Here is a 20327-nt window from a genome sequence, read left to right on the forward strand (position 1 = left end):
GGTGGAGATTGGATGCAGTCAGTGGCTGAGATTTTCCTTCAGGGTCCTTGGAGTGGATCTATGCCTAATTAATCTATTATGTCAACAACACAAAACCCAAATTTGGGTTGTACTTGAAGAGGGAGAGAGTCCTCAATGGATTGTGACGACATGGCAATGGTTCGCAAAAGGCATAACCATGTCCGGTGGATGGCAATGGCTTTCTTCAACCCTTGAATCAGTGAGCATGTTTAGGCAAACCGATATAATCCCTTGATGGTTTTATCGGCAGATGGAGGAGGGAGATAACGGTCGATTTGGGTTGGGATTCCTACTTACGATTGCGCGTGGAGAACATTGCCAAGGGTGGGTTGTTGAAGTGGGTAGTAAAGTTCCAATCTGCAATATTTCCTTTCATTTTCTGTTTGGTTCTCGAGAAAAACAAAGAGGAAAATGTAGTGGGAAAAACAAAAATTCATCTGCAACTTCTTACTAGCTTTATATTATAGTTTCATTTCATTTTGTTCTTATTTTCGTTCTGCCTGAGTTTTACTGCACTGAAGCTCTCGTATTTGTTGAAATGTCTCTCTGTGATATTTGTTATATATTCTTTTTCAGTTTGGTTGCTAAGAAAATAAAAGTGTGTTCAGAAAATAATTGAGACTTCTATGTGATGGTTTTAGTTTGTTGATATTACTTTTGGTTGTTGGTAAAGCAAAGGATTCGAAAAGGATGTGTGTTGCTGTGATTATGAATAGGTGAACAATTATGTATGGAAGAAAATTTTGAAAATGTTCAATGTGTATGTAAATTTGTGTATATGAGTGTAAAGGGATCATCATGTGAGAATGAGCATTGTTGGGTTTGATGGAATTTTTTGGGGTGTGATTTTGGTGAGAGGGAAATTTTATTTTTAAAAAATTCAGTTTTGCTATGTTTGTTTGTCAAGAAACTACAAGAACGACAGAGAAAAGAAAAGAAAAAAAAAATTAAGTTTTTTTTCTTTAAAATTTGAGATTTTTTTTTTCTTTTTTTTAAATTCTGACACTAACATGGCATTTTTTTTTTTTTTTTGTCGGGGCATTTTTTAATTTCAATTAAAATTCTTTATTATTTTATAAGTCACGTCAATTTTAATTGTGCCAACTATGCACATCATTTGCCACGTAGGTATTTTCCGTCAGTAAGTTAATGGTAAAGACCAAATTAATTGCAAATTGAAAATAATGGAAACCAAAAATTTTTTTTTTTTTAGGAAACACACGAACTTTATTAATAATTAAAAGCAGTAGATACATGTTTCTCAAAAAAAAAAAAAAAACAGTAGATACATCATGGAGAAGAGTCTATACAAAAAAAAAAAAACAGGGACTCTCTTCAATCCAAACAGAAAAATCAAAGATGCCTAAAGCATGTTTAGCTAACTGGTGAGCAGGTATATTGCCGTTCCTACGAACATGAGAAAATAAGACATTCCGAAACTCAAAAGAAGTAACCTGCATCCCATAAATCAGAGCAATAATTGTTGAAACAGCATGAGAATTTCCACTAAAAACATGAACAACATTAAGTGAATCCCCTTCTAGAACAAAGTCCCGAATACCAATATCCCTAGCAAATTCCAAACCAGATTCAAAGGCCTTTGCCTCAATCTCAATAGCTCCTAAAGGATACCGAAACTTCTTGCTAAGATCTGCAATAAAATTTCCAAAATGGTCTCGAATTACAACCCCCACTCCAACTTCTTTTTGTTCCTTAAAAACAGCTCCATCTACATTAACCTTATAAAAAGGAAAAGCTGGAGGCTCCCATTTTGAAACATGAACTTGAGAAAGCTTCATTGGGACTTCCACAGCCTCCCAATACTTCTCCAGGTAGTGAGTACACCATAGAATCAGTTGCTTCCCATTCTTCCTTAATCCACCATGCTGAACTTCATTCCTATTTGTCCAAAGCGCCCATAAAATTGTGATTGCAAGAGCCTGATCTTCACACAACCAATCTGCCTTCATCAAGATAAACCATAGGAAATCCATAAAACACCTAAACTGCATAGCAGCAAAGTCCTTGAAATTTTGAAATAACATCCATGTTTCACGTGCCTTAGGACATTCCCAACAAAGATGCAACAAGGATTCCAAATTATCACCACATTCCTCACAACCACCCTTCAATATAACATGCCTATGTACTAGATTCGCCTTTGTTGGGAGAATATCACAGGCTGCCCTCCAAATAAAGTGTCGAATCTTATGAGGAACTTGGATTTTCCAAAGCTTTTTCCAAAACTGCCCCATGCCATCACCATCCGTGATTGAAGCAAATTCGATAGACTTACTCAAATCCATAGCAACTTTGTAGGCACTCCTAACCAAAAATAAACCATTTAAAGTCTCTGCCCAGATTTGTTTGTCTTCAGGAAGCCAGTTACTCAGTGGAATACCTCCTATAATTTCTGCCTCAAAGGGAAGGAAAATGCGTTTAAGTAAACTAAAATTTCATCCCTTATCTTCAACATCAATTAGATCACTAACCATAGAGATTTGTGGATAAAGAACTCTAGGGAGGAATCCACTTATCCTCCTATATCCGGATTTTTTGACCATTGCCAACATTCCATCTCATCCCTTTTTTAACAATCTCTTGGGCTGCATAAATACTTCTCCACACATATGAAGGTCTATTTCCTAAAGAGGCATGAACAAAATCACAATCTTGAAAATAACGTGCCTTAAAAACTCTATAAATAAGAGTATTATTAGCCATTTGAAGTCTCCAGCCTTGTTTAGCTAAAAGAGCCAGATTAAAAGGCTTAAGCAGTTTGAAACCCATCCCTCCACATGATTTAGGCACACGCAACTTCTCCCAATTCAACCACACCATCTTTCTTTCATCCTGTTTTTGTCCCCACCAAAACTTTCTAATCATACTAGTCAGATCATCACAAAGGGAATCAGGGATTTTGAAGCAGCTCATGGTATATGTTGGGATAGCTTGAGCAATTGTCTTGATCAAAATTTCTTTCCCGGCTTTAAAAAGCAACTTCTCCTTCCATCCAGCTAACTTTTTTGCTAGTTTTTCCTTCACAACAGTAAAAGTATTTCTTTTATTCCTCCCAACTAAAGATGGAAGACCAAGGTATTTTTCATGTTGTCTAATAATTTGAGCTCCAAACCTTATCTTAATTTCTTCTTGAAGTTGCTTGTCTGTATTTCTTGAGAAAAACAGGGAGGTTTTGGCCCTATTCAATTGTTAGCCAGAAGCATCTTCATAGACTTGTAAGACACGCTGCAAAGAATCACACCCCTCCAAGCTAACCTTACAAAAAATAAAACTATCATCTGCAAAAAATAAGTGTGAAAGAATAGGAGCATCACGACAAACAGCCATCCCTTCCAACTTACCTTCCTGTACAGATTTTTTAATCAAAGCAAAAAGACCCTCTGCACAAATTAAAAAGAGATAAGGAGACAAAGGGTCCCCTTGCCGTAAGCCTCTTGAGGGAATAATATTGCCTCTAGGCTTACCATTAATACGTACAGAATAGGAAACAAAAGAGATACATTGCATCATCAAACTCCTCCACCTAAAATTGAAACCCAATTTTTCCATAATTTTATCCAAGCAAATCCACTCCACACGATCATATGCCTTACTCATATCTAGCTTTAAAGCCATCTCTCCAATTCCCCCCCCCCCCCCTCTTAGAATTGATGTGATGCATAGTTTAAAAAGCTACCAAAATATTATCAATAATTAACCTTCCATGCACAAAAGCGCTTTGGATATAACTAATAATTTTTGGTAAAACTTTTTTAAGTCTGTTAGCAAGAACTTTAGAGGCCAATTTATAAATCACATTACAAAGACTAATAGGCCGATAATCAGTAATACACTTTGGATCTTTATTTCTTGGAACTAAAAAAATATGAGTTTCATTAAATTTTGGTGGAATAGTACCAAGATTAAGAAAATCCAAAATTGTTTTAGTAACCTCACTCCCAATAACAGGCCAAAAGTGCTAAAAAAAATAAAGGGGGCATACCATCTGGACCAAGAGATTTAAGAGGATACATTTGTTTGAGAGCTTTATGAACCTCTATTCCTTGAAAATCACCCGTAAGTCTTTCATTCATATCTGTAGAGACCTTTGGAACTATGGCTTCCAATAATTCAGCAAAATCTGATGGGCAAGAAGACTTGAACAAGTCAGAATAATACTTAAGCACCACACCCTCCACAGCTCTATCTTCCTCCTGCCAAATTTCATCTTCATCAAACAGCCCTTCAATACAACTCTTTTGGTATCGATTTGATGCTTTTGAGTGGAAATAACTTGTATTTCTGTCACCTACTTGAAACCAGTTTAGGTGAGATATCTGATGCCACATCAAGTCTTCTTTGTCCAACCAACAATTGAGCTCTACCCGAGTATCCCTCATGGAAATAATATGTTGGAGCATTTTAATATTAAATAATTAAAATGAATAAATGTTATAACATAAATGTTAAGATGTGGGGGTGAATATGGAAGATGAGGAGTTAGTGAAAATGTTTAATCCCACATTGAAAATGAGAAAGACTATTTTGTTCTTTTTAATTGTAGTAATTAATGGGCTAACATGAATTGTCTCAAATATTGGGTCAGATACGTGCACAAGGGGGAGGTGAAGGGTGGAGGTTGTTCTAGCCATACGACACTTGTTGGGTTGTTGTATCCTGGGGGAAACAAGTCAGAGACGGTCTGCACCAGTTACAAAGTTTAGCCAACCAAGGGCTTGAATCTCCTTGAAGAGAGCGAGTGTCGCGCCTCAATCCAAATAATGTTGTGTACTTTCTCTACTTAAATTAATAAAAATTCAGAAGTATTATTCAGTTTCTCTTTATATTATTTCCATTATCACTGTGTTTGCACCAACATAATATTTTCAGAAGAAGTTGGTTGCATTTCTAGCCACTGTAGATGCTTTTGAAGACGGGTAATGTTTTTCCCAACATGTCCAAAATAGTTTTTGTTCCAAACCTTCAACTTTGCATGGAAATTTTCCAAGCAACTCTCAATTGGAAACTCAGTCCCCATATGTAAACCTTCCTCCCAAGCTGAATTCACAACATCCTCACAACTTGAGTCTTTCAACCACATAGCTTCAAACCTAAAAATCTTAGTTTGCACTGGTTTTAATTTCTTCCTTATCAGATTCAACACTAGTGGGTTATGGTCAGAAGCAGAAGAAGTTCTATGGAAAAGCTTTGCTTGAGGAGATTTAATCACCCAATCCACTGTTGCTACAGCCCTATCAAGCCTTTCTCTAATTTGTGTTCGATCAGATTGTTGACATAGCCAAGTAAATTTAGGACCAGAAAAGCCTAAATCACAAAGGCCACACAATTTAACACATCTACAAACTGCTGCATTTGTGCAGTAGGCCTGGTGTCACCACCTTTCTTCTCAAATGAACCCATAAGTTCATTAAAATCACCAATAGCAAGCCATGGCAGCTGAGAAAGACCACTAAGATATTTTAATAAACTCCAAGATTTATATCTAAGAGAAGTCTCCGATTGTCCATAGAATCCTATAAGATGCCACCACCCCAAACCATCTCCACTATTCACCTCAGCATCAATATTAGATGGAGAATATTTTATAACATTCACTTGTATATCATTTTTCCAAAATAAAGCTAATCCCCCACTACTACCTCTGCTAGGAACAATCAATCCTTGTTTGAATCCACACCTATCACGAATTTTCACCATCCAGTCTCTATCAGATTTTGTTTCCATCAGAAAAACAATTTTGGGCTCTTCTATCCTAATTACCTCTTTTAAGGCATTAACTGTGTGAGAGTTTCCAAGCCCCCGACAGTTCCAACTTAACAAACTCATTGGTCCCGGCGGGGCTACTCAATAGCCTTCGCCGATCCAAAATGAGTTGCTAAGAGTTCACTTAGCTTCAAAGTTTCCTCCTCAATTTTTTTTTTCTTCTCCTGAGATACAGGGAGCATAGTGCCACTAGTCTTTCTTTTGAAACCCAGAGCCTCCTCTTTATCTCCAACACTGTCCTTGATACCTTTTGGAGGAAGTCTAACCCAAACACTTTTAATATTTTCCTTGATCTGACCCCTATCCTTCTTATCCAAACTTAAAACTTTAGATTTTACACTAGTTTTGCCTTTGGACCCACGGTATTTCTTTCCCTTATCCACACTAACACAACCATCAGATTTTTCAAGACTCACCATAGCCACATAGTTACTGGGAACCAAATTGATTGTTACTAAAATGTAAGGACCAAATTAACCGTAACTCCAAAATATATGAACCAAAATGGTACTTTCGCCAAAAAAATACTAATAAATTTTAAAAAAACTAAATACTCCGTAGTGTACAAACCATCATCCAAATTTCAATATATAAAAAAATATAATTAAATACAACCAATTACATGATATTTCGTAGTATATTTTTATTAGGTATAATATTAGTTTGTTATGTTCATTTAACAAAAAAATATGAAAGAGAAAAGTCATAAAAGAGTTTATGACTCATACCATTACCTGACCACCTGAGTACTCCAAATTTTGAGACTCCAAGTTTCGACCATACAGGTGGTGGAGGTAGGATGGATAATTGATAAATGTTGCTTGGTAAAATAAAAAAGTAAAGAAAAAAGAACAGGAAAAAAAAAAAAAAGAAGGTAGATGAGTTAGGATGCTGAGATTTAAAGAAGATGAGCTAAGAAAGGTGTGACTGTTTATTTAGCAAGTGTCTACCGGCTGCATCTGCCAGCAAAAGCTAGTGCTGTCTACAACCATATGGTGGTGCAAATTAGGTAAGTTGCTAAAATTACATTAAGCTTTTAGATGAATCTAAAATGTAATTTTAGAAGGGGATAATTCCTAATTAAGTGTATCTTCTCAATTTCTTTCAAAAACTTTGGGAGGGCCATGGCCTCTTCAGTCTCATCGTAGCTCCGTGACTGTGGCTTTTAAACCGTATTAGGACAAGCTAGAATAGCTCAATAGAATCTGCGATTCCATCAGGAATTTGAGCCAGCCTCAATCAACAACAATAGGATGGTTAAAGATTTCATCGAAGCTCCCTATCATTGCAACGGATGTAATGGTTCAGAGTTCAAACTATGTAACCAATGTTATTTTTTTTTTTTTTAACTACATTTTGATCTAGTGTTTTCTTGCTAATTCTAAATCTCTTTAGCAATTGATTGCCAAATAGCTTTTAGCAACTTTAAAATACTTTAATATCGCTCTAGCCACTAAAACTTGTTTATTTACAACCCTTTAGCTCGAAAAACTCTGCAACTAAACTTTTACGGCTGACTTCCACTTCCTACAATAATACCAAACGGATTATAATAGTTTAGGGAGAAAATAGTTTTTATTTATTGTCGTTGCGATTCTGTTGAACCATATCAACAGTCATATTATACACTTATTTCCAACAATTTTTCTCTTTTTTTTTACTCTTTCTCTTTGTATTAATTTTATACCTTACTACCTTTTCATCTCTCCACTACTCTCAACCTTAGGGTGTGTTTGGTAGGGTAGATTTTAGAGAGAATGGAAAACTTTAGAGAGAAAATGAGAGGAAAAACTTTTTTAAAATGTGTTTGGTTAAATTAGGAGAAAGGAAAAGAAATGATAGGGTCCAAGAGTTTTTTATTAGGGCCCATTAAAAAAATTTCTCCCCAAAATGGGGAAAAAATGGAGGGGGAGATTGAGCCAAAAACTTGTGCACCAGGGCTGACTGCAGTGCTCATGTGCACTTGCACATGGGCTTCATCCATGCCCAGGTGCTTTTTTTTTTTTTTTTTCTTTCTCCATTTGCATATACACAATTATTTTTGCTAAAAAAATGTGTTATTTTTTTGTTTGCACATACACAATTTTTATACTAGAAAAATGTGTTGTTTTTTTATTTTATTTAATAGAGACATAATTGTTAATTTATACCAACTTTACTTTTCCATCCTCTTATTTTTTTTCTCAACCAAACAAATAAATTTTCTATCTCTTCACTTTTCCATTCTCCTAACTAAACACAAATGAGAGAAAACTAAATCTTTTCTATCCCCCACTTTTCTATCATCTCCCCATTTTACATTCTCCTACTTTTTCATTTCTCCAACCAAATGGACCCTTATGTCACTTTTTCTCTATCCCTTCATCATCTTTTTATTTTGGCTCTTCTTACCCTCATCCTATTACTATAAATTTTTTTATTCTTACTCCCATCCTATATATATTTTCCTACACAAAAAAAAGTTATTACTCTCTCTCTCTCTCTCTCTCTCAATTTTTTTGTGGATTTTTTATTTTTTGTATCTCTATTTTAGGTTGATGAATTTATTTGTTCTTTAGAACTCTACTTTGAGTTCATACAATTTGGTTTTGTGTTTTGAAGTTATTATCTTCTTTTTTTCTTTGATTGTTAAATGTTATCTTATTGCTTATAAAGATAATGTATAAGAATATAATATTATTCTATTATATTGCATGGCTTAGGTAATTTGGTGTTTGAGTCATAACTATATCTTTTATTTTAACTATTCTTTTTCTTATCTTATTTTCTATCTCTCTCCTGAAAAAGGTCATTACTCTCTCTCTCTCTCTCCCTCTCTCTCTCTCTCTCTCATTTATTCTTTCTTACAACTTTATTTTAGGTTGATGAATCATTGTATTTTTTTTATTACACTCTTTTTGGGTTACTACAATTTGGTGGTGTGTTTTTTTTAGTTTCTCCAACAGAAGTTTCCTCTCTCCCTCTTATAGCTGTTGTTGACAAAACACTTAGTTATTTTGAGAGTGAGAATTTGAGTTTTTATCAAAATACAATTTTGGGTATGTATTTGAACATGCCTATTAACTATTTGAGTAATATCAAGTGTACTTTAGTGATAAGTTTTGATTATCATGATAGTATCTTCTAAGAAAATGAGAAATTTGAATAATATATTAGAAATTTAAACAATTTAGTTGTATAGAATATATATATATATATATATATATATATATATATATATATATATATATAATGCACCATAACATAATTTAGAAAAAATATGAACCGCCTAAAAAAGGAATAACATCAGTCAAAAAAATCAAAATAATAAAATGATGATATATTTTTTGAGATAGAATAATAAAAAATTATTTTACTTTTAGGGAAAACAAATCATTTTCCACAAAATTTAGAAAATAAATTATATATTATTTCATGACTAAAAAATAGTTATTTATTCACACTCATTGCTTGGGTATGTGATTAGTGTAAATTGTTGCGATGTGCAGTACTCCGATCACAACTTATCATTATATAGGTGAAAACTATTGAAAAACGGTTGGTATCAGCATTAATAACAGATAAATATTCAATGTTTTGGGAACACAATAATTGTGAGCCTCATCAATTAAATTCATGATAGGATCTATTATTTCTATGAATAGAAAGAGTATGCATTTATTGCACTCCAGGAGTACAAGCATTGAATAATTGCACAAATGTCTATAAAGTAGCTACATAGAGCCGAGCCAAGTATTAAAAGTCTAGACTTACCACTGCGCACTCTTGACGCTATAGTTATTTCACAAGTATAAGTACTTGTAGGATATGGGAGGCAAGGCCAGGGTCTAAGTTTTCAGGAGAAAGTTTTACAGACATATATGCTTAGATTAGTTTAGAATAAGATTTCTATCTTATATAAAATAAAAAATAAAGGCTTGTTTATGTAATTTTATTTTGAACATAAGTCAAACTCAAGCTTATTACCAAAAAAGATTTCATGTCAAGCATGGTTCTTTTTTTGTTGAACAAGCTCAAACTACTTGATTAATTTATCATTTTCCCATATATAAAGATACCATGGCTAAAATTTCTTAACCCTTCACAAACAATGAACCGTTTATAGTATTAATAAATCAATTCTTAAAAATTCTCAAAATTCCACAGCATAAGGAAATAAAGAAAAGAAAAGAGAGAATGAACCAGATTATATATCCTAAAATTAGGAGAAATTACACTTTACCTCTTATTACACTTTGCACCCTAAACTTTTTGAATACACGTCTTGTACTCTAAACTATGATTCTTGTTACACTTTCAACGAGATATCAAATTTGATGTTAACTTAGATGGAAAAATATGATACCACGTGAAAAAGACCTAATTACCCCTATTCTCAATGTTTTAAAAACAAATAAATTACACTTTATCATGTTAAACTATATTCCTTAATACACTTTAGACCTTAAACTTTGAATTTCTATCCAAATTAATAGCAAACTTAGCGTTGAAATGCAAAGTGTAACAAGGATCATTGTTTAGAGTGTAAAACGTGTATTCGAAAATTTTAGGATATAAAGTGTAATATTGAGTATGATTTAGAGGAGTGAAGTGTTATTTCCACAAACCATGGATGATACGTAGACTTGTAAAAAAATTATTTTTCATATTGCTGGGCGTACAAATTAGTGGTGACTAAGCAAACGAATAGGGTCATCATAATATTGTGGATGGATGTTTCCATCTTGTTGATTTTTTTTTTTCAGTTTATTTCCTCTGTATACCAAAACAGTCTGCTAGTTAAGCAAACTGGTCTCATTGAAACTAATTGATCATGGAAAAAGTAACAAACATTGTAAACCAGCAAAACTTAAGATAATTATTACAAAAAATGTAATTACAATGTCAAAAATTTTCAAGTAAAATGAAACAGATTGAAGAGGTAAATTGCTAACATACTATTACACTTGAAGAGGTAAGTACAACAATAATCTAATCGTTCATGATCAAGGGTAAAAAAGGGGTCCCACAGCTGCCTCCATAGGCAGTCGATGACAATCTGCTTTCATCTTGATATTTCTCGAGTCAATATAATTATGATTTCTTCTTTTTGTTTGATTTGGAACCATGATCATCTTTACTTCGGTTTTGCCAGTTAAACCGGCGGTTTCCGGTTTTTAACGGTTTTTCTTCTATTTTCGGTTTTTAACATTAACCGGACCGGATTAGTGTCCGGTTCCCAGTTGAACCGTCCGGTCCGGTTTTTAAAACCATGCTTTTTCCCTCCCTTGTGACTTTCTTACTGATTTCCAAGCTTTTCAATTTTATTTATACCGGATTTCACACTAACAAGACCACCTGATGGTACTTTACCTCCATTTTGCAAAGCATTCTCAAAATCAGCATCTCTATCCACGATGGCATACTGTTGCAGTAACTCAGGATTCAATGAATCCTCCATCTTGGATTTCATCTCATCCTATTAATGGACCAAGTAAGTTTCAGCTCTTAACAGAAATGAGGGGTAGAAAGAGAAGAGGGAGAGATGAAGGGGAGGGAACAGAAGATCAAGGTACAAAGAAATTGCAAATACCTCGACTTGCTTTGCTGCATTCTTGAGATCCTCGTCCACAGAGATACTGTGAAGTTCCATCACAATCTGAAAGCAAGGTCAACAAACAGGAGTTGCAATATAACTATGGAAGTACACACAATATTAGGAAATTTGGTGAATATCTGTCCTTACTAACGATGCAGACAATAAAATTTTGAATTTTTATGTCCCATAACCTGACTAATACGTAAGCCAATTGACACTTAAGTTTTATTCCATTTTAAATAGACAGTTCTCACAAATCCAGGTACCCAGTTAGGCCTATTGCTTTAGATGCTTCTAAGTGAAGCATCTACCCACAAGAATTTAAAAGATAATACTTACTAATAACATAAATTATAGATAGAGACTTAGATGAGAAAGCAGGAACTGCACATTCATGTTCTAAATCATGGAAAGACTTCCTCAGTTGCTCAACTTACTTCTTTCAGTCGAAGCAGGGTTGACTCAACCTACCTGGAAGAAATACTGAACAAATATTTGTAGAACTTTTTCATAACTTTTATAAACAGTGACATTATATGTTCTCTTTCTAGCTTCATCTGTCGCTGTAAAATAAGAGTTTAAGCAAACATAATTCCATCCATAGATGCTGATAAGAATAAAAGAAAAAACCAAGATGTTGAAATATCAATCCTATCGAAGAGTGTCCCCTACGTGAATATCCGAACAAGTGTGTAAGGTTTGACGTGTAAGGTGAGACAATAGTAGTAGGGCAAGACTCATGCATAACAATATGCTTAGGAGAATCATATATTCAATGAATGACTACATCATCCAAGTTGAGAAACAAACCTTGAGATAAGAAAAGCTATGGCCTTGCAAGCCAATGCAGAGCAAAACAGAAGCCAGCTTTGGCCTCGCAAGCCAATGCAGAGCAAAACAGAAGCCTGTGCATATGACAATGTAACCAGAGTTTCTCTTCAAAATACAGATGTGCAAGAATTAGAACAAGATGAAAAAATCTGCGTGGCAAAACACCGATTAGCAACATAAGCAGTAGTAGAGGTTTACATAGAAAATTTTCACAATTTGTTTATGGGTCAACAGTTACCAAACTGGCCATAGCAGTAAGCCACCATTCATATACATGGTATAAATCAGACTTCACCATCTGGAGATTTTGATAAACTGACGCCACAAAACGAGAGCCAATAGAGAGTAAAATTAGTATTGAGCAAGGACCAATCTACTAGAGGCTTGGGAGGTGGTGATATGGGCAGCGGAGAGAGTGGCTTCTGTACAATTTTTGGAAACTTCACTTTTTCTAGATGCATCTATGTTTTTTACACAGAAAATAAGCTCATACTCACATGTTATTCTATTTTAAGCAAAATAAGTTATCAGAAACAAATTTTTAATTGTATGTGTGATTTCTTTAACGGTCTAATGAGTTAAAAGTCATTATTACAAATTGAATTAAAAAACATGTGGATGATTATATGATAGGTAATGATTCCAATGTTGTAAATACCAAACCAGTAGTCACCTCAGATTGGTCAAGGAAATGAAGTATTAGTGTACAAATTTAGGATTACTGCTATTTTTATATTTATACATACATATTTATAAACTTAATATACACACACAATTATTTTCTTAAATAAATATATGCTCTCTACCACCCTTCATAAAAATAAAAAATAAAAAAATCTACCAAGTTAAATTCATGTGGAATGGGAAACCAGAGTAAACTTTAAACTAACCTAACTCAGGTAAATTTTACACTAACCTAACCACCTGACATTGACCTATGGAAAACAAAAGGTAAGAAAGTAAAAAAGGTTGTCACATTGGTTGTCCGGTGGGTTGGAGAAATCAGGAAACTTGAAGAAGAAGAAGAAGAAGAAGAAGGGCCAAGAGGAAGAGGAGAGCAGAAGAACAAGGATTCAGTACAAAAAAAAAGAGGAAGAAGGCAAGGTTGGTACTGGGCTGAATTGGGTTTACCAGCCCAAATTTCTGGCATAGGCCAAAATAGTCAATATAGACCAAAGCAGTCCTGTATGTAAACTGATACATAGCAAGGGAGGTAAGTATACCAAATTGGCAGTTACTACAAGAAATTCTGGCCATACAGGCTAGTATGGTGAGGTATTGATAACTTTGAATGATTCTCCAAATCAGTAACAAGGAAAACTTTGTACTATCAGAAAATAAAGAAAAGTCTAAATAGAAAAAGAAGAATGACGCTTGAAAAGATGGAAAAAACAGAAAATCCATGAGGCAACGTGTTTTTAAAGCTTCTTATGTATAGGCCACAGAAGCATATATTACTTTTTCCATCACTTCAAAAGTACCTCTCTGTCTCTCTCACGTGATTACAGATAATGTGAGAAAATGGTATCAAGGAAGATAGAAATTTGTCATTGGCTTGGATACCAGGGATTGTTTGTGATTGGCTATACTAGAAATTGCCAACAATTACTGGAAAACAAAGCCACTAACATAGATAAATGGACAACATTAATGCATATAGTTGCTCTTATGGTTGTCAAAATCCCGATCTGGATCCTACGATTTTATGATCTCACCTACCCGAAACGATCCGAATCTTTCAAGGATCTTTGCGATAGTTCAGGATCGGTAAGATAGTACGATTCTGATGATTCCAAACGACCTTGGTTTCTTGTAATCTTCCTTAACTTTATAGAATGCTCAGTTGGACCTAAATGAAAAATAAAATCTCAATAGGCCAAGTTTTTCCACTTTAATGTAAAGAGAGTGTCAGTTGAACCCAAATAAAAAATATTCCAATAGAGTGTCACATTTTGAGGCTTTTGTACTCTTTAAATAATGCTTACAAATGGATGTAGTGATGTATGATAATTATATCAATGAATGTATAATTTATGTGATTATTTAACATATTAATGTGTATTTTTTGTTTTTTTTCTCAAATAATGTAGGATCTTACAATCTACGATCCCACTTACCTCCCACGATCCTGCATAAGATCCCGATTTTAACAACCTTAGTTGCTCCTAACTATTGTCAAGAGATCTTACCAAATGAAAGCCAGCAAGATTGTTGGTATAAGCTTCTAGTCACTTCATATCATGTGGTGATAACATTTTTTAAATGAACTCAAAAATCCATCAGATGTGGAAAGTGTGAGTTCCAGCTCCATGAAATTGATCTTTGGATCCAGGATGCCGAAAAATTATGAGTAGCATGAGCATATTTGAAAATGAATACACATCTGAAAAGGGTGGATTTTCAAATACCAACCTCATGACAAGCTTATACTCCATTTCACGAAAGCTAAGATTCAATAATCTAGTAAGTCTCCACCTGAAATCTAGTGATGACAAAAATTATCAAACCCCATGCACGAGACCAATATCTTCTGAATGTAGAAACTACGACCGCTTACATATAGCACAATCTATTTCAGATGATCAGCTGCATTAGCATATGCAGCTGACCAAGTGTTGCATATAACATTTTTTAAATAAGTTGTTGCATATAACATTTATAAGGACCATCCTTATGTAAAACCATTTTCACATACCTACAATATACCCATACAGGGAAAAAAACTGATGATGTCACATTAAACAATAAAAATCCATTTAAGTCAATTAACCTGAATTGTTTGTCTGTGCTGCTTGTAAATATTGATTCGCACAGTTGCTTTCTTGAATTCAGGATTATTACTTTTCACCACATCAAAATCTAAATGTTCCTGAAAACATGGGTTACAATTTACTTGATGATCAGTATACCATTTTCAATATATAAACAGTGAACTCTGAAAAGAAGAATGAATGAGATAACATCTTTTCACGTGTACATCAAAACCGAACATATCCCTCAAAAGTGTAATCAACTTCAAGCACCACATATACTTGGGAAGTAGATATTTTTACAACTAAAACACCTAAAAAACTATTATTCAACTTTTAAATTTTGTCCACTCCTGAAGACAATCTTCATTAACAAAATATGAACTGAACCTTCATTTTGGAAATGTCATTGCAGACTGAAGGAATGCCTATACACCAATTGTCCAAGAGTTTTCTATATTTCATTTTCTGAAGATGCATCATTGATTCACACTAGCATACAGTCTCTTAGCTCACCAAGGTCACAGTTAATTTACTAGAAAAACTAATATGTTCAAGCTATGTATTAAAAAGTACTCCATGACTATTCCAATGAGCTCTAGCTCAACTAGCCCCTCCTCCCCTTGCAAGTGCTAGGTGGAGGTTGAGGTCATGGGCTCCAGGATTAACATTTTGATAAAGGTCTCCTGAGAGAAATACTTATGTATTACAGCAACTACAGACCTACCACAAGAACCTCATAAAAACATTTTAATGATAGTAGATAACATTACCATCTTAATGATAGATAACGCCCATACCTTACATTCAAGAGCATCAAAACCCTTACAAATAAATTCAAACAAGGTTTTCAAGTTTTCCAGACTGGGTGCAGTTACAAAGATATTAGATAACCTATCAATAAAAGTTTCTCGTCAGAATCTAACAATGGTCAATAAGCAAATATTTATACATATGATATGAAAAACTAAATGCACATATAAATCAAGCATCTACCCTGCAGCAATAGCTCCAGCAATTGCTAAACCAAGTGTAGCAGATTTCCCTTGTCCAAGAGCAGCTAGCGAGGTGACTGTACTTTGAAGTGTCTTGTCCAAGTGCAGCAAAACTGTATTTTCGCACAAGAGAAAATATTTACCAACTCAAATTTGCCTATATCATTTAATTACATGACACCAAATTGGTAACTCAAAACATGTCAGCAAAGTATCTCTACCTGGTCCAACATACAACACTTCCTTATCAAAGGATCAACAGGAAAATCATCATTTAGTTGCTCACTCTTTCAGATTTTTCAGGTCTCTTTCTGCCTCAGAAAGCCCTTTGGAGTCCTTCAATAATCAATAGAGCCAAAGAAAAAGTTATCAAGAGCTTCAGAGAAATCAGAGTGCATTACGATTGACCACTACTGTAATTACACATCATCATACTATTCCCTTTTAATATAGTGAATAGATAACTACATAGTCAATCACACGCAGAATAGGATGATACAACAAAAGTTCTGCAGTTTTGCTTGGGGATGCTGCCACAAAAACTGAAAAAATCATTAAAATTTCTATTTTCTTCCAAACAACTACATTGAAGTTGACAAATGTTACCTCTATAACTGGAACTGGAGTAACTGACCTTATATGAGATGAAATTGGTAAAATATTCAGTTCATCATTCATGACTACACATGCTTTACATGATGCAAGTTATAACAAGAAACGCTCATTAAAGCTTCCAGCAGCCTCATAATGGGATTCAGTTTGAAACCTATCGTGAACATCCTGAAATCAATAAGGGTTATGTGAGTTTTCAATAGTAACAGTTTAGGAACAACAGAGGAATATGAACATCAGTTGTCACAAGTATTGGCATCAATACATAACAATGTACTTATAAAATACATACATACATATATATATATATATCATGGTCAATTGGGCTATACACCTTGTCATGGTTAACCTGAAACTAAAAACAGTAAAGTAAATGTAGAATACATCATTCCAGCATTTGAGGAGATCCCAAAGCAAGAAATGTTGTTGACATGGTTGTCAAAATCCACAACAAGCTTAAATGATGAACCTGTATGTCCACTAAGCTATGAAATTTAATAAGATAATATGCCATGCATCACAGTTGCCATCTTCACAAAATGTCTTTGTAGTCAAATCCTATTATAGGGTGTTACAGTCGACATCTCATCAATCATTTCCTTGGAATAGTTTGTGGAATCCTAAACTTCCAACAAAGGCCAGATTTGGGAAATTTCTAAATACAGACAACCTCCAGAAAGCAGAGATTAGCTGTGCTTGATGTAGAACAAGTATCCCTGGAATTTCTTGAGAAAGTGGATAATCATAAATCAAGGTGGAGGGGCACATAATTAATTAATTAGTGTTATTTTTTATTGCTTATTTTCAAACCAAAGTTTAGTTATTTTATTTTAGCTATTCTATTTGGGGGTAGTTTGAACTTTTGCAATGTCATAGGAAATTTAAGGGTATATTTGTGACTTTATTTTCAGGGAGGCCTAACTTAAACCCTAAAGGTATCATACAAATATGTATTTTTCTACACTGGTTTTCAATAGATTGTAATAAAAAATATTTTATGAGGTTTTCTCAAAATTTCTGGTGGATTCCAGGCTTATTTTCTCTTGATTCGTCAAGGGTTCATTAAGCTAGAATGAGATCTAGCCTCTATGTTTTCCATTCTGTGTTAGTGCTAGATTGGTGCTACATGTGAAAGAGGGATGGGGAAAATATTGATCATCTACTTCTCCAATGCATGGTGGCTAGAAAGCTCTGCACCATGGTATTTTCACTGTTTGGGGTTCCTTGGGTTATGCCAAAAGATGATGCAAAGCTTTTAACCAGTTGTATAGGCAAGTCCAGCTAGTTTTGCAATGCTGAGATTTGGAGCATAATCCCTTATTGCCTCATGTGGGGTCTTTGATGGGAGAGGAATGTTTGGACTCTTGAGGGTAGTGAAAATTTGGATCTTTTTTTATTTTTAAATAATTCGATAGTTACAATGGGGGAGGGGAAATTTGAACCCTAGATGCCTCCATGGAAAACATTAGGAGATGCCAACCAATTTAACTACAACGCTCTTGGCAAGATTAGTTCATGACCTAAGATTTTATTCCTTAAGACTTTGTTTGAGTGGATAAATGCTTCAAGGTTTTTTTCTTTTGAAGTTTTGCCTGATTTGCTTGATCGATACTTGTAAGTTGTAACAATTAATTGTGGTGTATCTGTTGTATGCATCTTGTGTGCATGGTGGCTCCCTTTTAGCTTATTTAATGAAATCAAAGTAGACTTTCAATATAACAAACATTTCTAAAAGAACATCTATGATAAGCAAGAATTTTATTTGCAAAATTATATCAAGTAAAAAAGAAAAGTAATTAATGAATTTTAAGGCAAACAGAAGCAGATCATCCAACAGAATAATATAAATAAATAACTAAACTAAACACCAAACAAATAAAATAAAAATAAAAACTCATCCTATACATATCATAAATAAATAACTCATACTATATCATAATAGGACCATGAAAAATTATCCCTTATAGCATCCATTCAACAGTCCCCAATTAATTAATTCAAATGGAAAATTTTACCACACTTAGGTAAATACAACATCCAATACCATAAAATGACATCAAACAAATTGAGGAAAAATTAGGAATTTAGGATCCATTATTTTATCCTTAAGCGACAGCTCATTTGAAAACAGTTTACAGATTTAAGAGTTATTTATCATATTTCATTCAGACACAACATAGGACTAGGAAGCAAGGACACAAACATGAGTGCAGGTACAGGCACGGGTACAGCATGGTGACACCAGCAATTACTAAAAAATTATAACATGAAACGGCTGGAATGACATGGGTATGGCACTCTAAATGAAGTGTCTATGCTTTCTAGATATAGGTGGTGTTGTGTTAATTTGTCCAAAAAGGCATGTATAAGTTGGTTCATTAGGAAGTAACTGCTTGCTTGGGAGAGCTTATTTTCATACCCAGAAACTTAAAGCTTCAACAAGTTGATCACTAAGCTAAATAAGCCAATTAAGCAGGAAAAAAAAAACTCTAGCAAACGAGTCACTTTGAGCGTGCATTCTTATGTCACGCTCTCAGGCAACATGCTAACGACAGTGGTTTATAAACATAATCAAATCACGCAGCAATATTGAGTATTGAACTCGATGGGGTGTCATATCGCATTCTGTCTTTCAAGAAAAACATCGACAAAAACCCAAATAGTATTAAGTAATATTTCTTTTTATCAAACCACAAAAATAAAAGGAAATACCTGCTGAGTTCAAGTTTGTCCTTGTAGCACCACAAAACAGATGGTCTTGATCTAACCACTGCCTTGCTTAGCATGTAATGGAGACAATCTGCAAGGGATCAAAACATACAATTTGCAATCAATCACACATTATTTGATTGCTGATACAATTTAAAAAGAAATAAACAAACACAAACTTTATCTTCAGAGTTAAATTTTTGGTCTCTGCAACCAAAACAAACTCGTAATTTATGCATTCTTCGCAGCAACCAAATTCAAAGGAAATTAAGAAATTATTACCTGACAGACTAAACGAAAGACTTTTTTTTATTTATTTATTTAGAATAGTGAGAGAACACAGTCCAAGCTTATTGTAACCTCAAAAAAAAAATCCTAAAAATTAAATTTACATTAGAAAAATGATAATCAAAAAAGCAAAGCTCAATTAAGAACAAATTTTCCACTTTCAAAGAAAAATGAGAAAATATAACTTTACAGACTAAACGAAAAGACATTTTTTTGGTTATTTACAATAGTGAAAGAACACAGTTTGAGCTTATTGTAACAAAAATGAGAATCCTAAACATTAAATTAACATAAACACTGATAATAATAAAAAATAAAAACTCAATTAAGAACAAATCTTCCACTTTTAAAAGACAACGATACTAAAATTAGAGAGAGAGAGAGAGAGAGAGAGAGAGAGCGCCTGGTCGCGGGACTTGTCGCCTATGATGACGAAGGTGGAGCAGTAGCGGTTTATGAAGCCATTTTCGATCAGGGTTCTGATGCGCTCATCAGCTTTCTTCCTCTCTTTCTGGTTTGTTTTTGCCTATGCTTAGGGTTAGGGTTAACGTTCCTTTTTCTTCTTTTCAGATTGCTGTTTCCTACTAGGGTTTATGTTAGGGGTTAAGGTTATACAAGGTGGCACTGGCGGGAGTGTTGAACTTGAATGTAACGACTTCGTTTTCAGTTTAAAATTTTGTTTTTTTTTTTAAAGGAAATGCATTTCTAATACAAATAATACCATAAACTCCACTAAAAAATTCTTGATAATTTCAAGAA

General features: G+C 34.0%; 1 protein-coding gene and 2 long non-coding RNA genes across 4 annotated transcripts; all 3 read right to left on the reverse strand.

The window, feature by feature from the left end:
• Positions 1-4879: 4879 nt before the first annotated feature.
• LOC142617056 (uncharacterized) lies at positions 4880-5868 on the reverse strand. The gene is made up of 2 exons (XM_075789780.1): positions 5460-5868; positions 4880-5346 (listed from the first exon to the last, which is right to left on the reverse strand). Exons 1-2 carry the CDS (start codon positions 5866-5868, stop codon positions 4880-4882), a joined length of 876 nt encoding a protein of 291 aa, XP_075645895.1.
• A 4785-nt stretch (positions 5869-10653) lies between these two features.
• On the reverse strand, positions 10654-15859 carry LOC142610191 (uncharacterized). Of its 2 annotated transcripts, XR_012839785.1 has the most exons (6): positions 15765-15859; positions 14985-15083; positions 14627-14696; positions 12194-14063; positions 11378-11443; positions 10654-11263 (listed from the first exon to the last, which is right to left on the reverse strand). It is a non-coding gene; the product is annotated as an uncharacterized LOC142610191 (long non-coding RNA). The 2 variants fall into 2 exon arrangements; XR_012839784.1 differs by having other exon boundaries at positions 12194-14696.
• A 150-nt stretch (positions 15860-16009) lies between these two features.
• LOC142610198 (uncharacterized) lies at positions 16010-20132 on the reverse strand. The gene is made up of 5 exons (XR_012839786.1): positions 19972-20132; positions 19284-19371; positions 16594-16739; positions 16181-16295; positions 16010-16072 (listed from the first exon to the last, which is right to left on the reverse strand). It is a non-coding gene; the product is annotated as an uncharacterized LOC142610198 (long non-coding RNA).
• Between the last annotated feature and the right edge of the window lie 195 nt (positions 20133-20327).

This window comes from Castanea sativa, chromosome 1 (genome assembly GCF_040712315.1).
Source record: "Castanea sativa cultivar Marrone di Chiusa Pesio chromosome 1, ASM4071231v1".
Taxonomy (NCBI): Eukaryota; Viridiplantae; Streptophyta; class Magnoliopsida; order Fagales; family Fagaceae; genus Castanea; species Castanea sativa.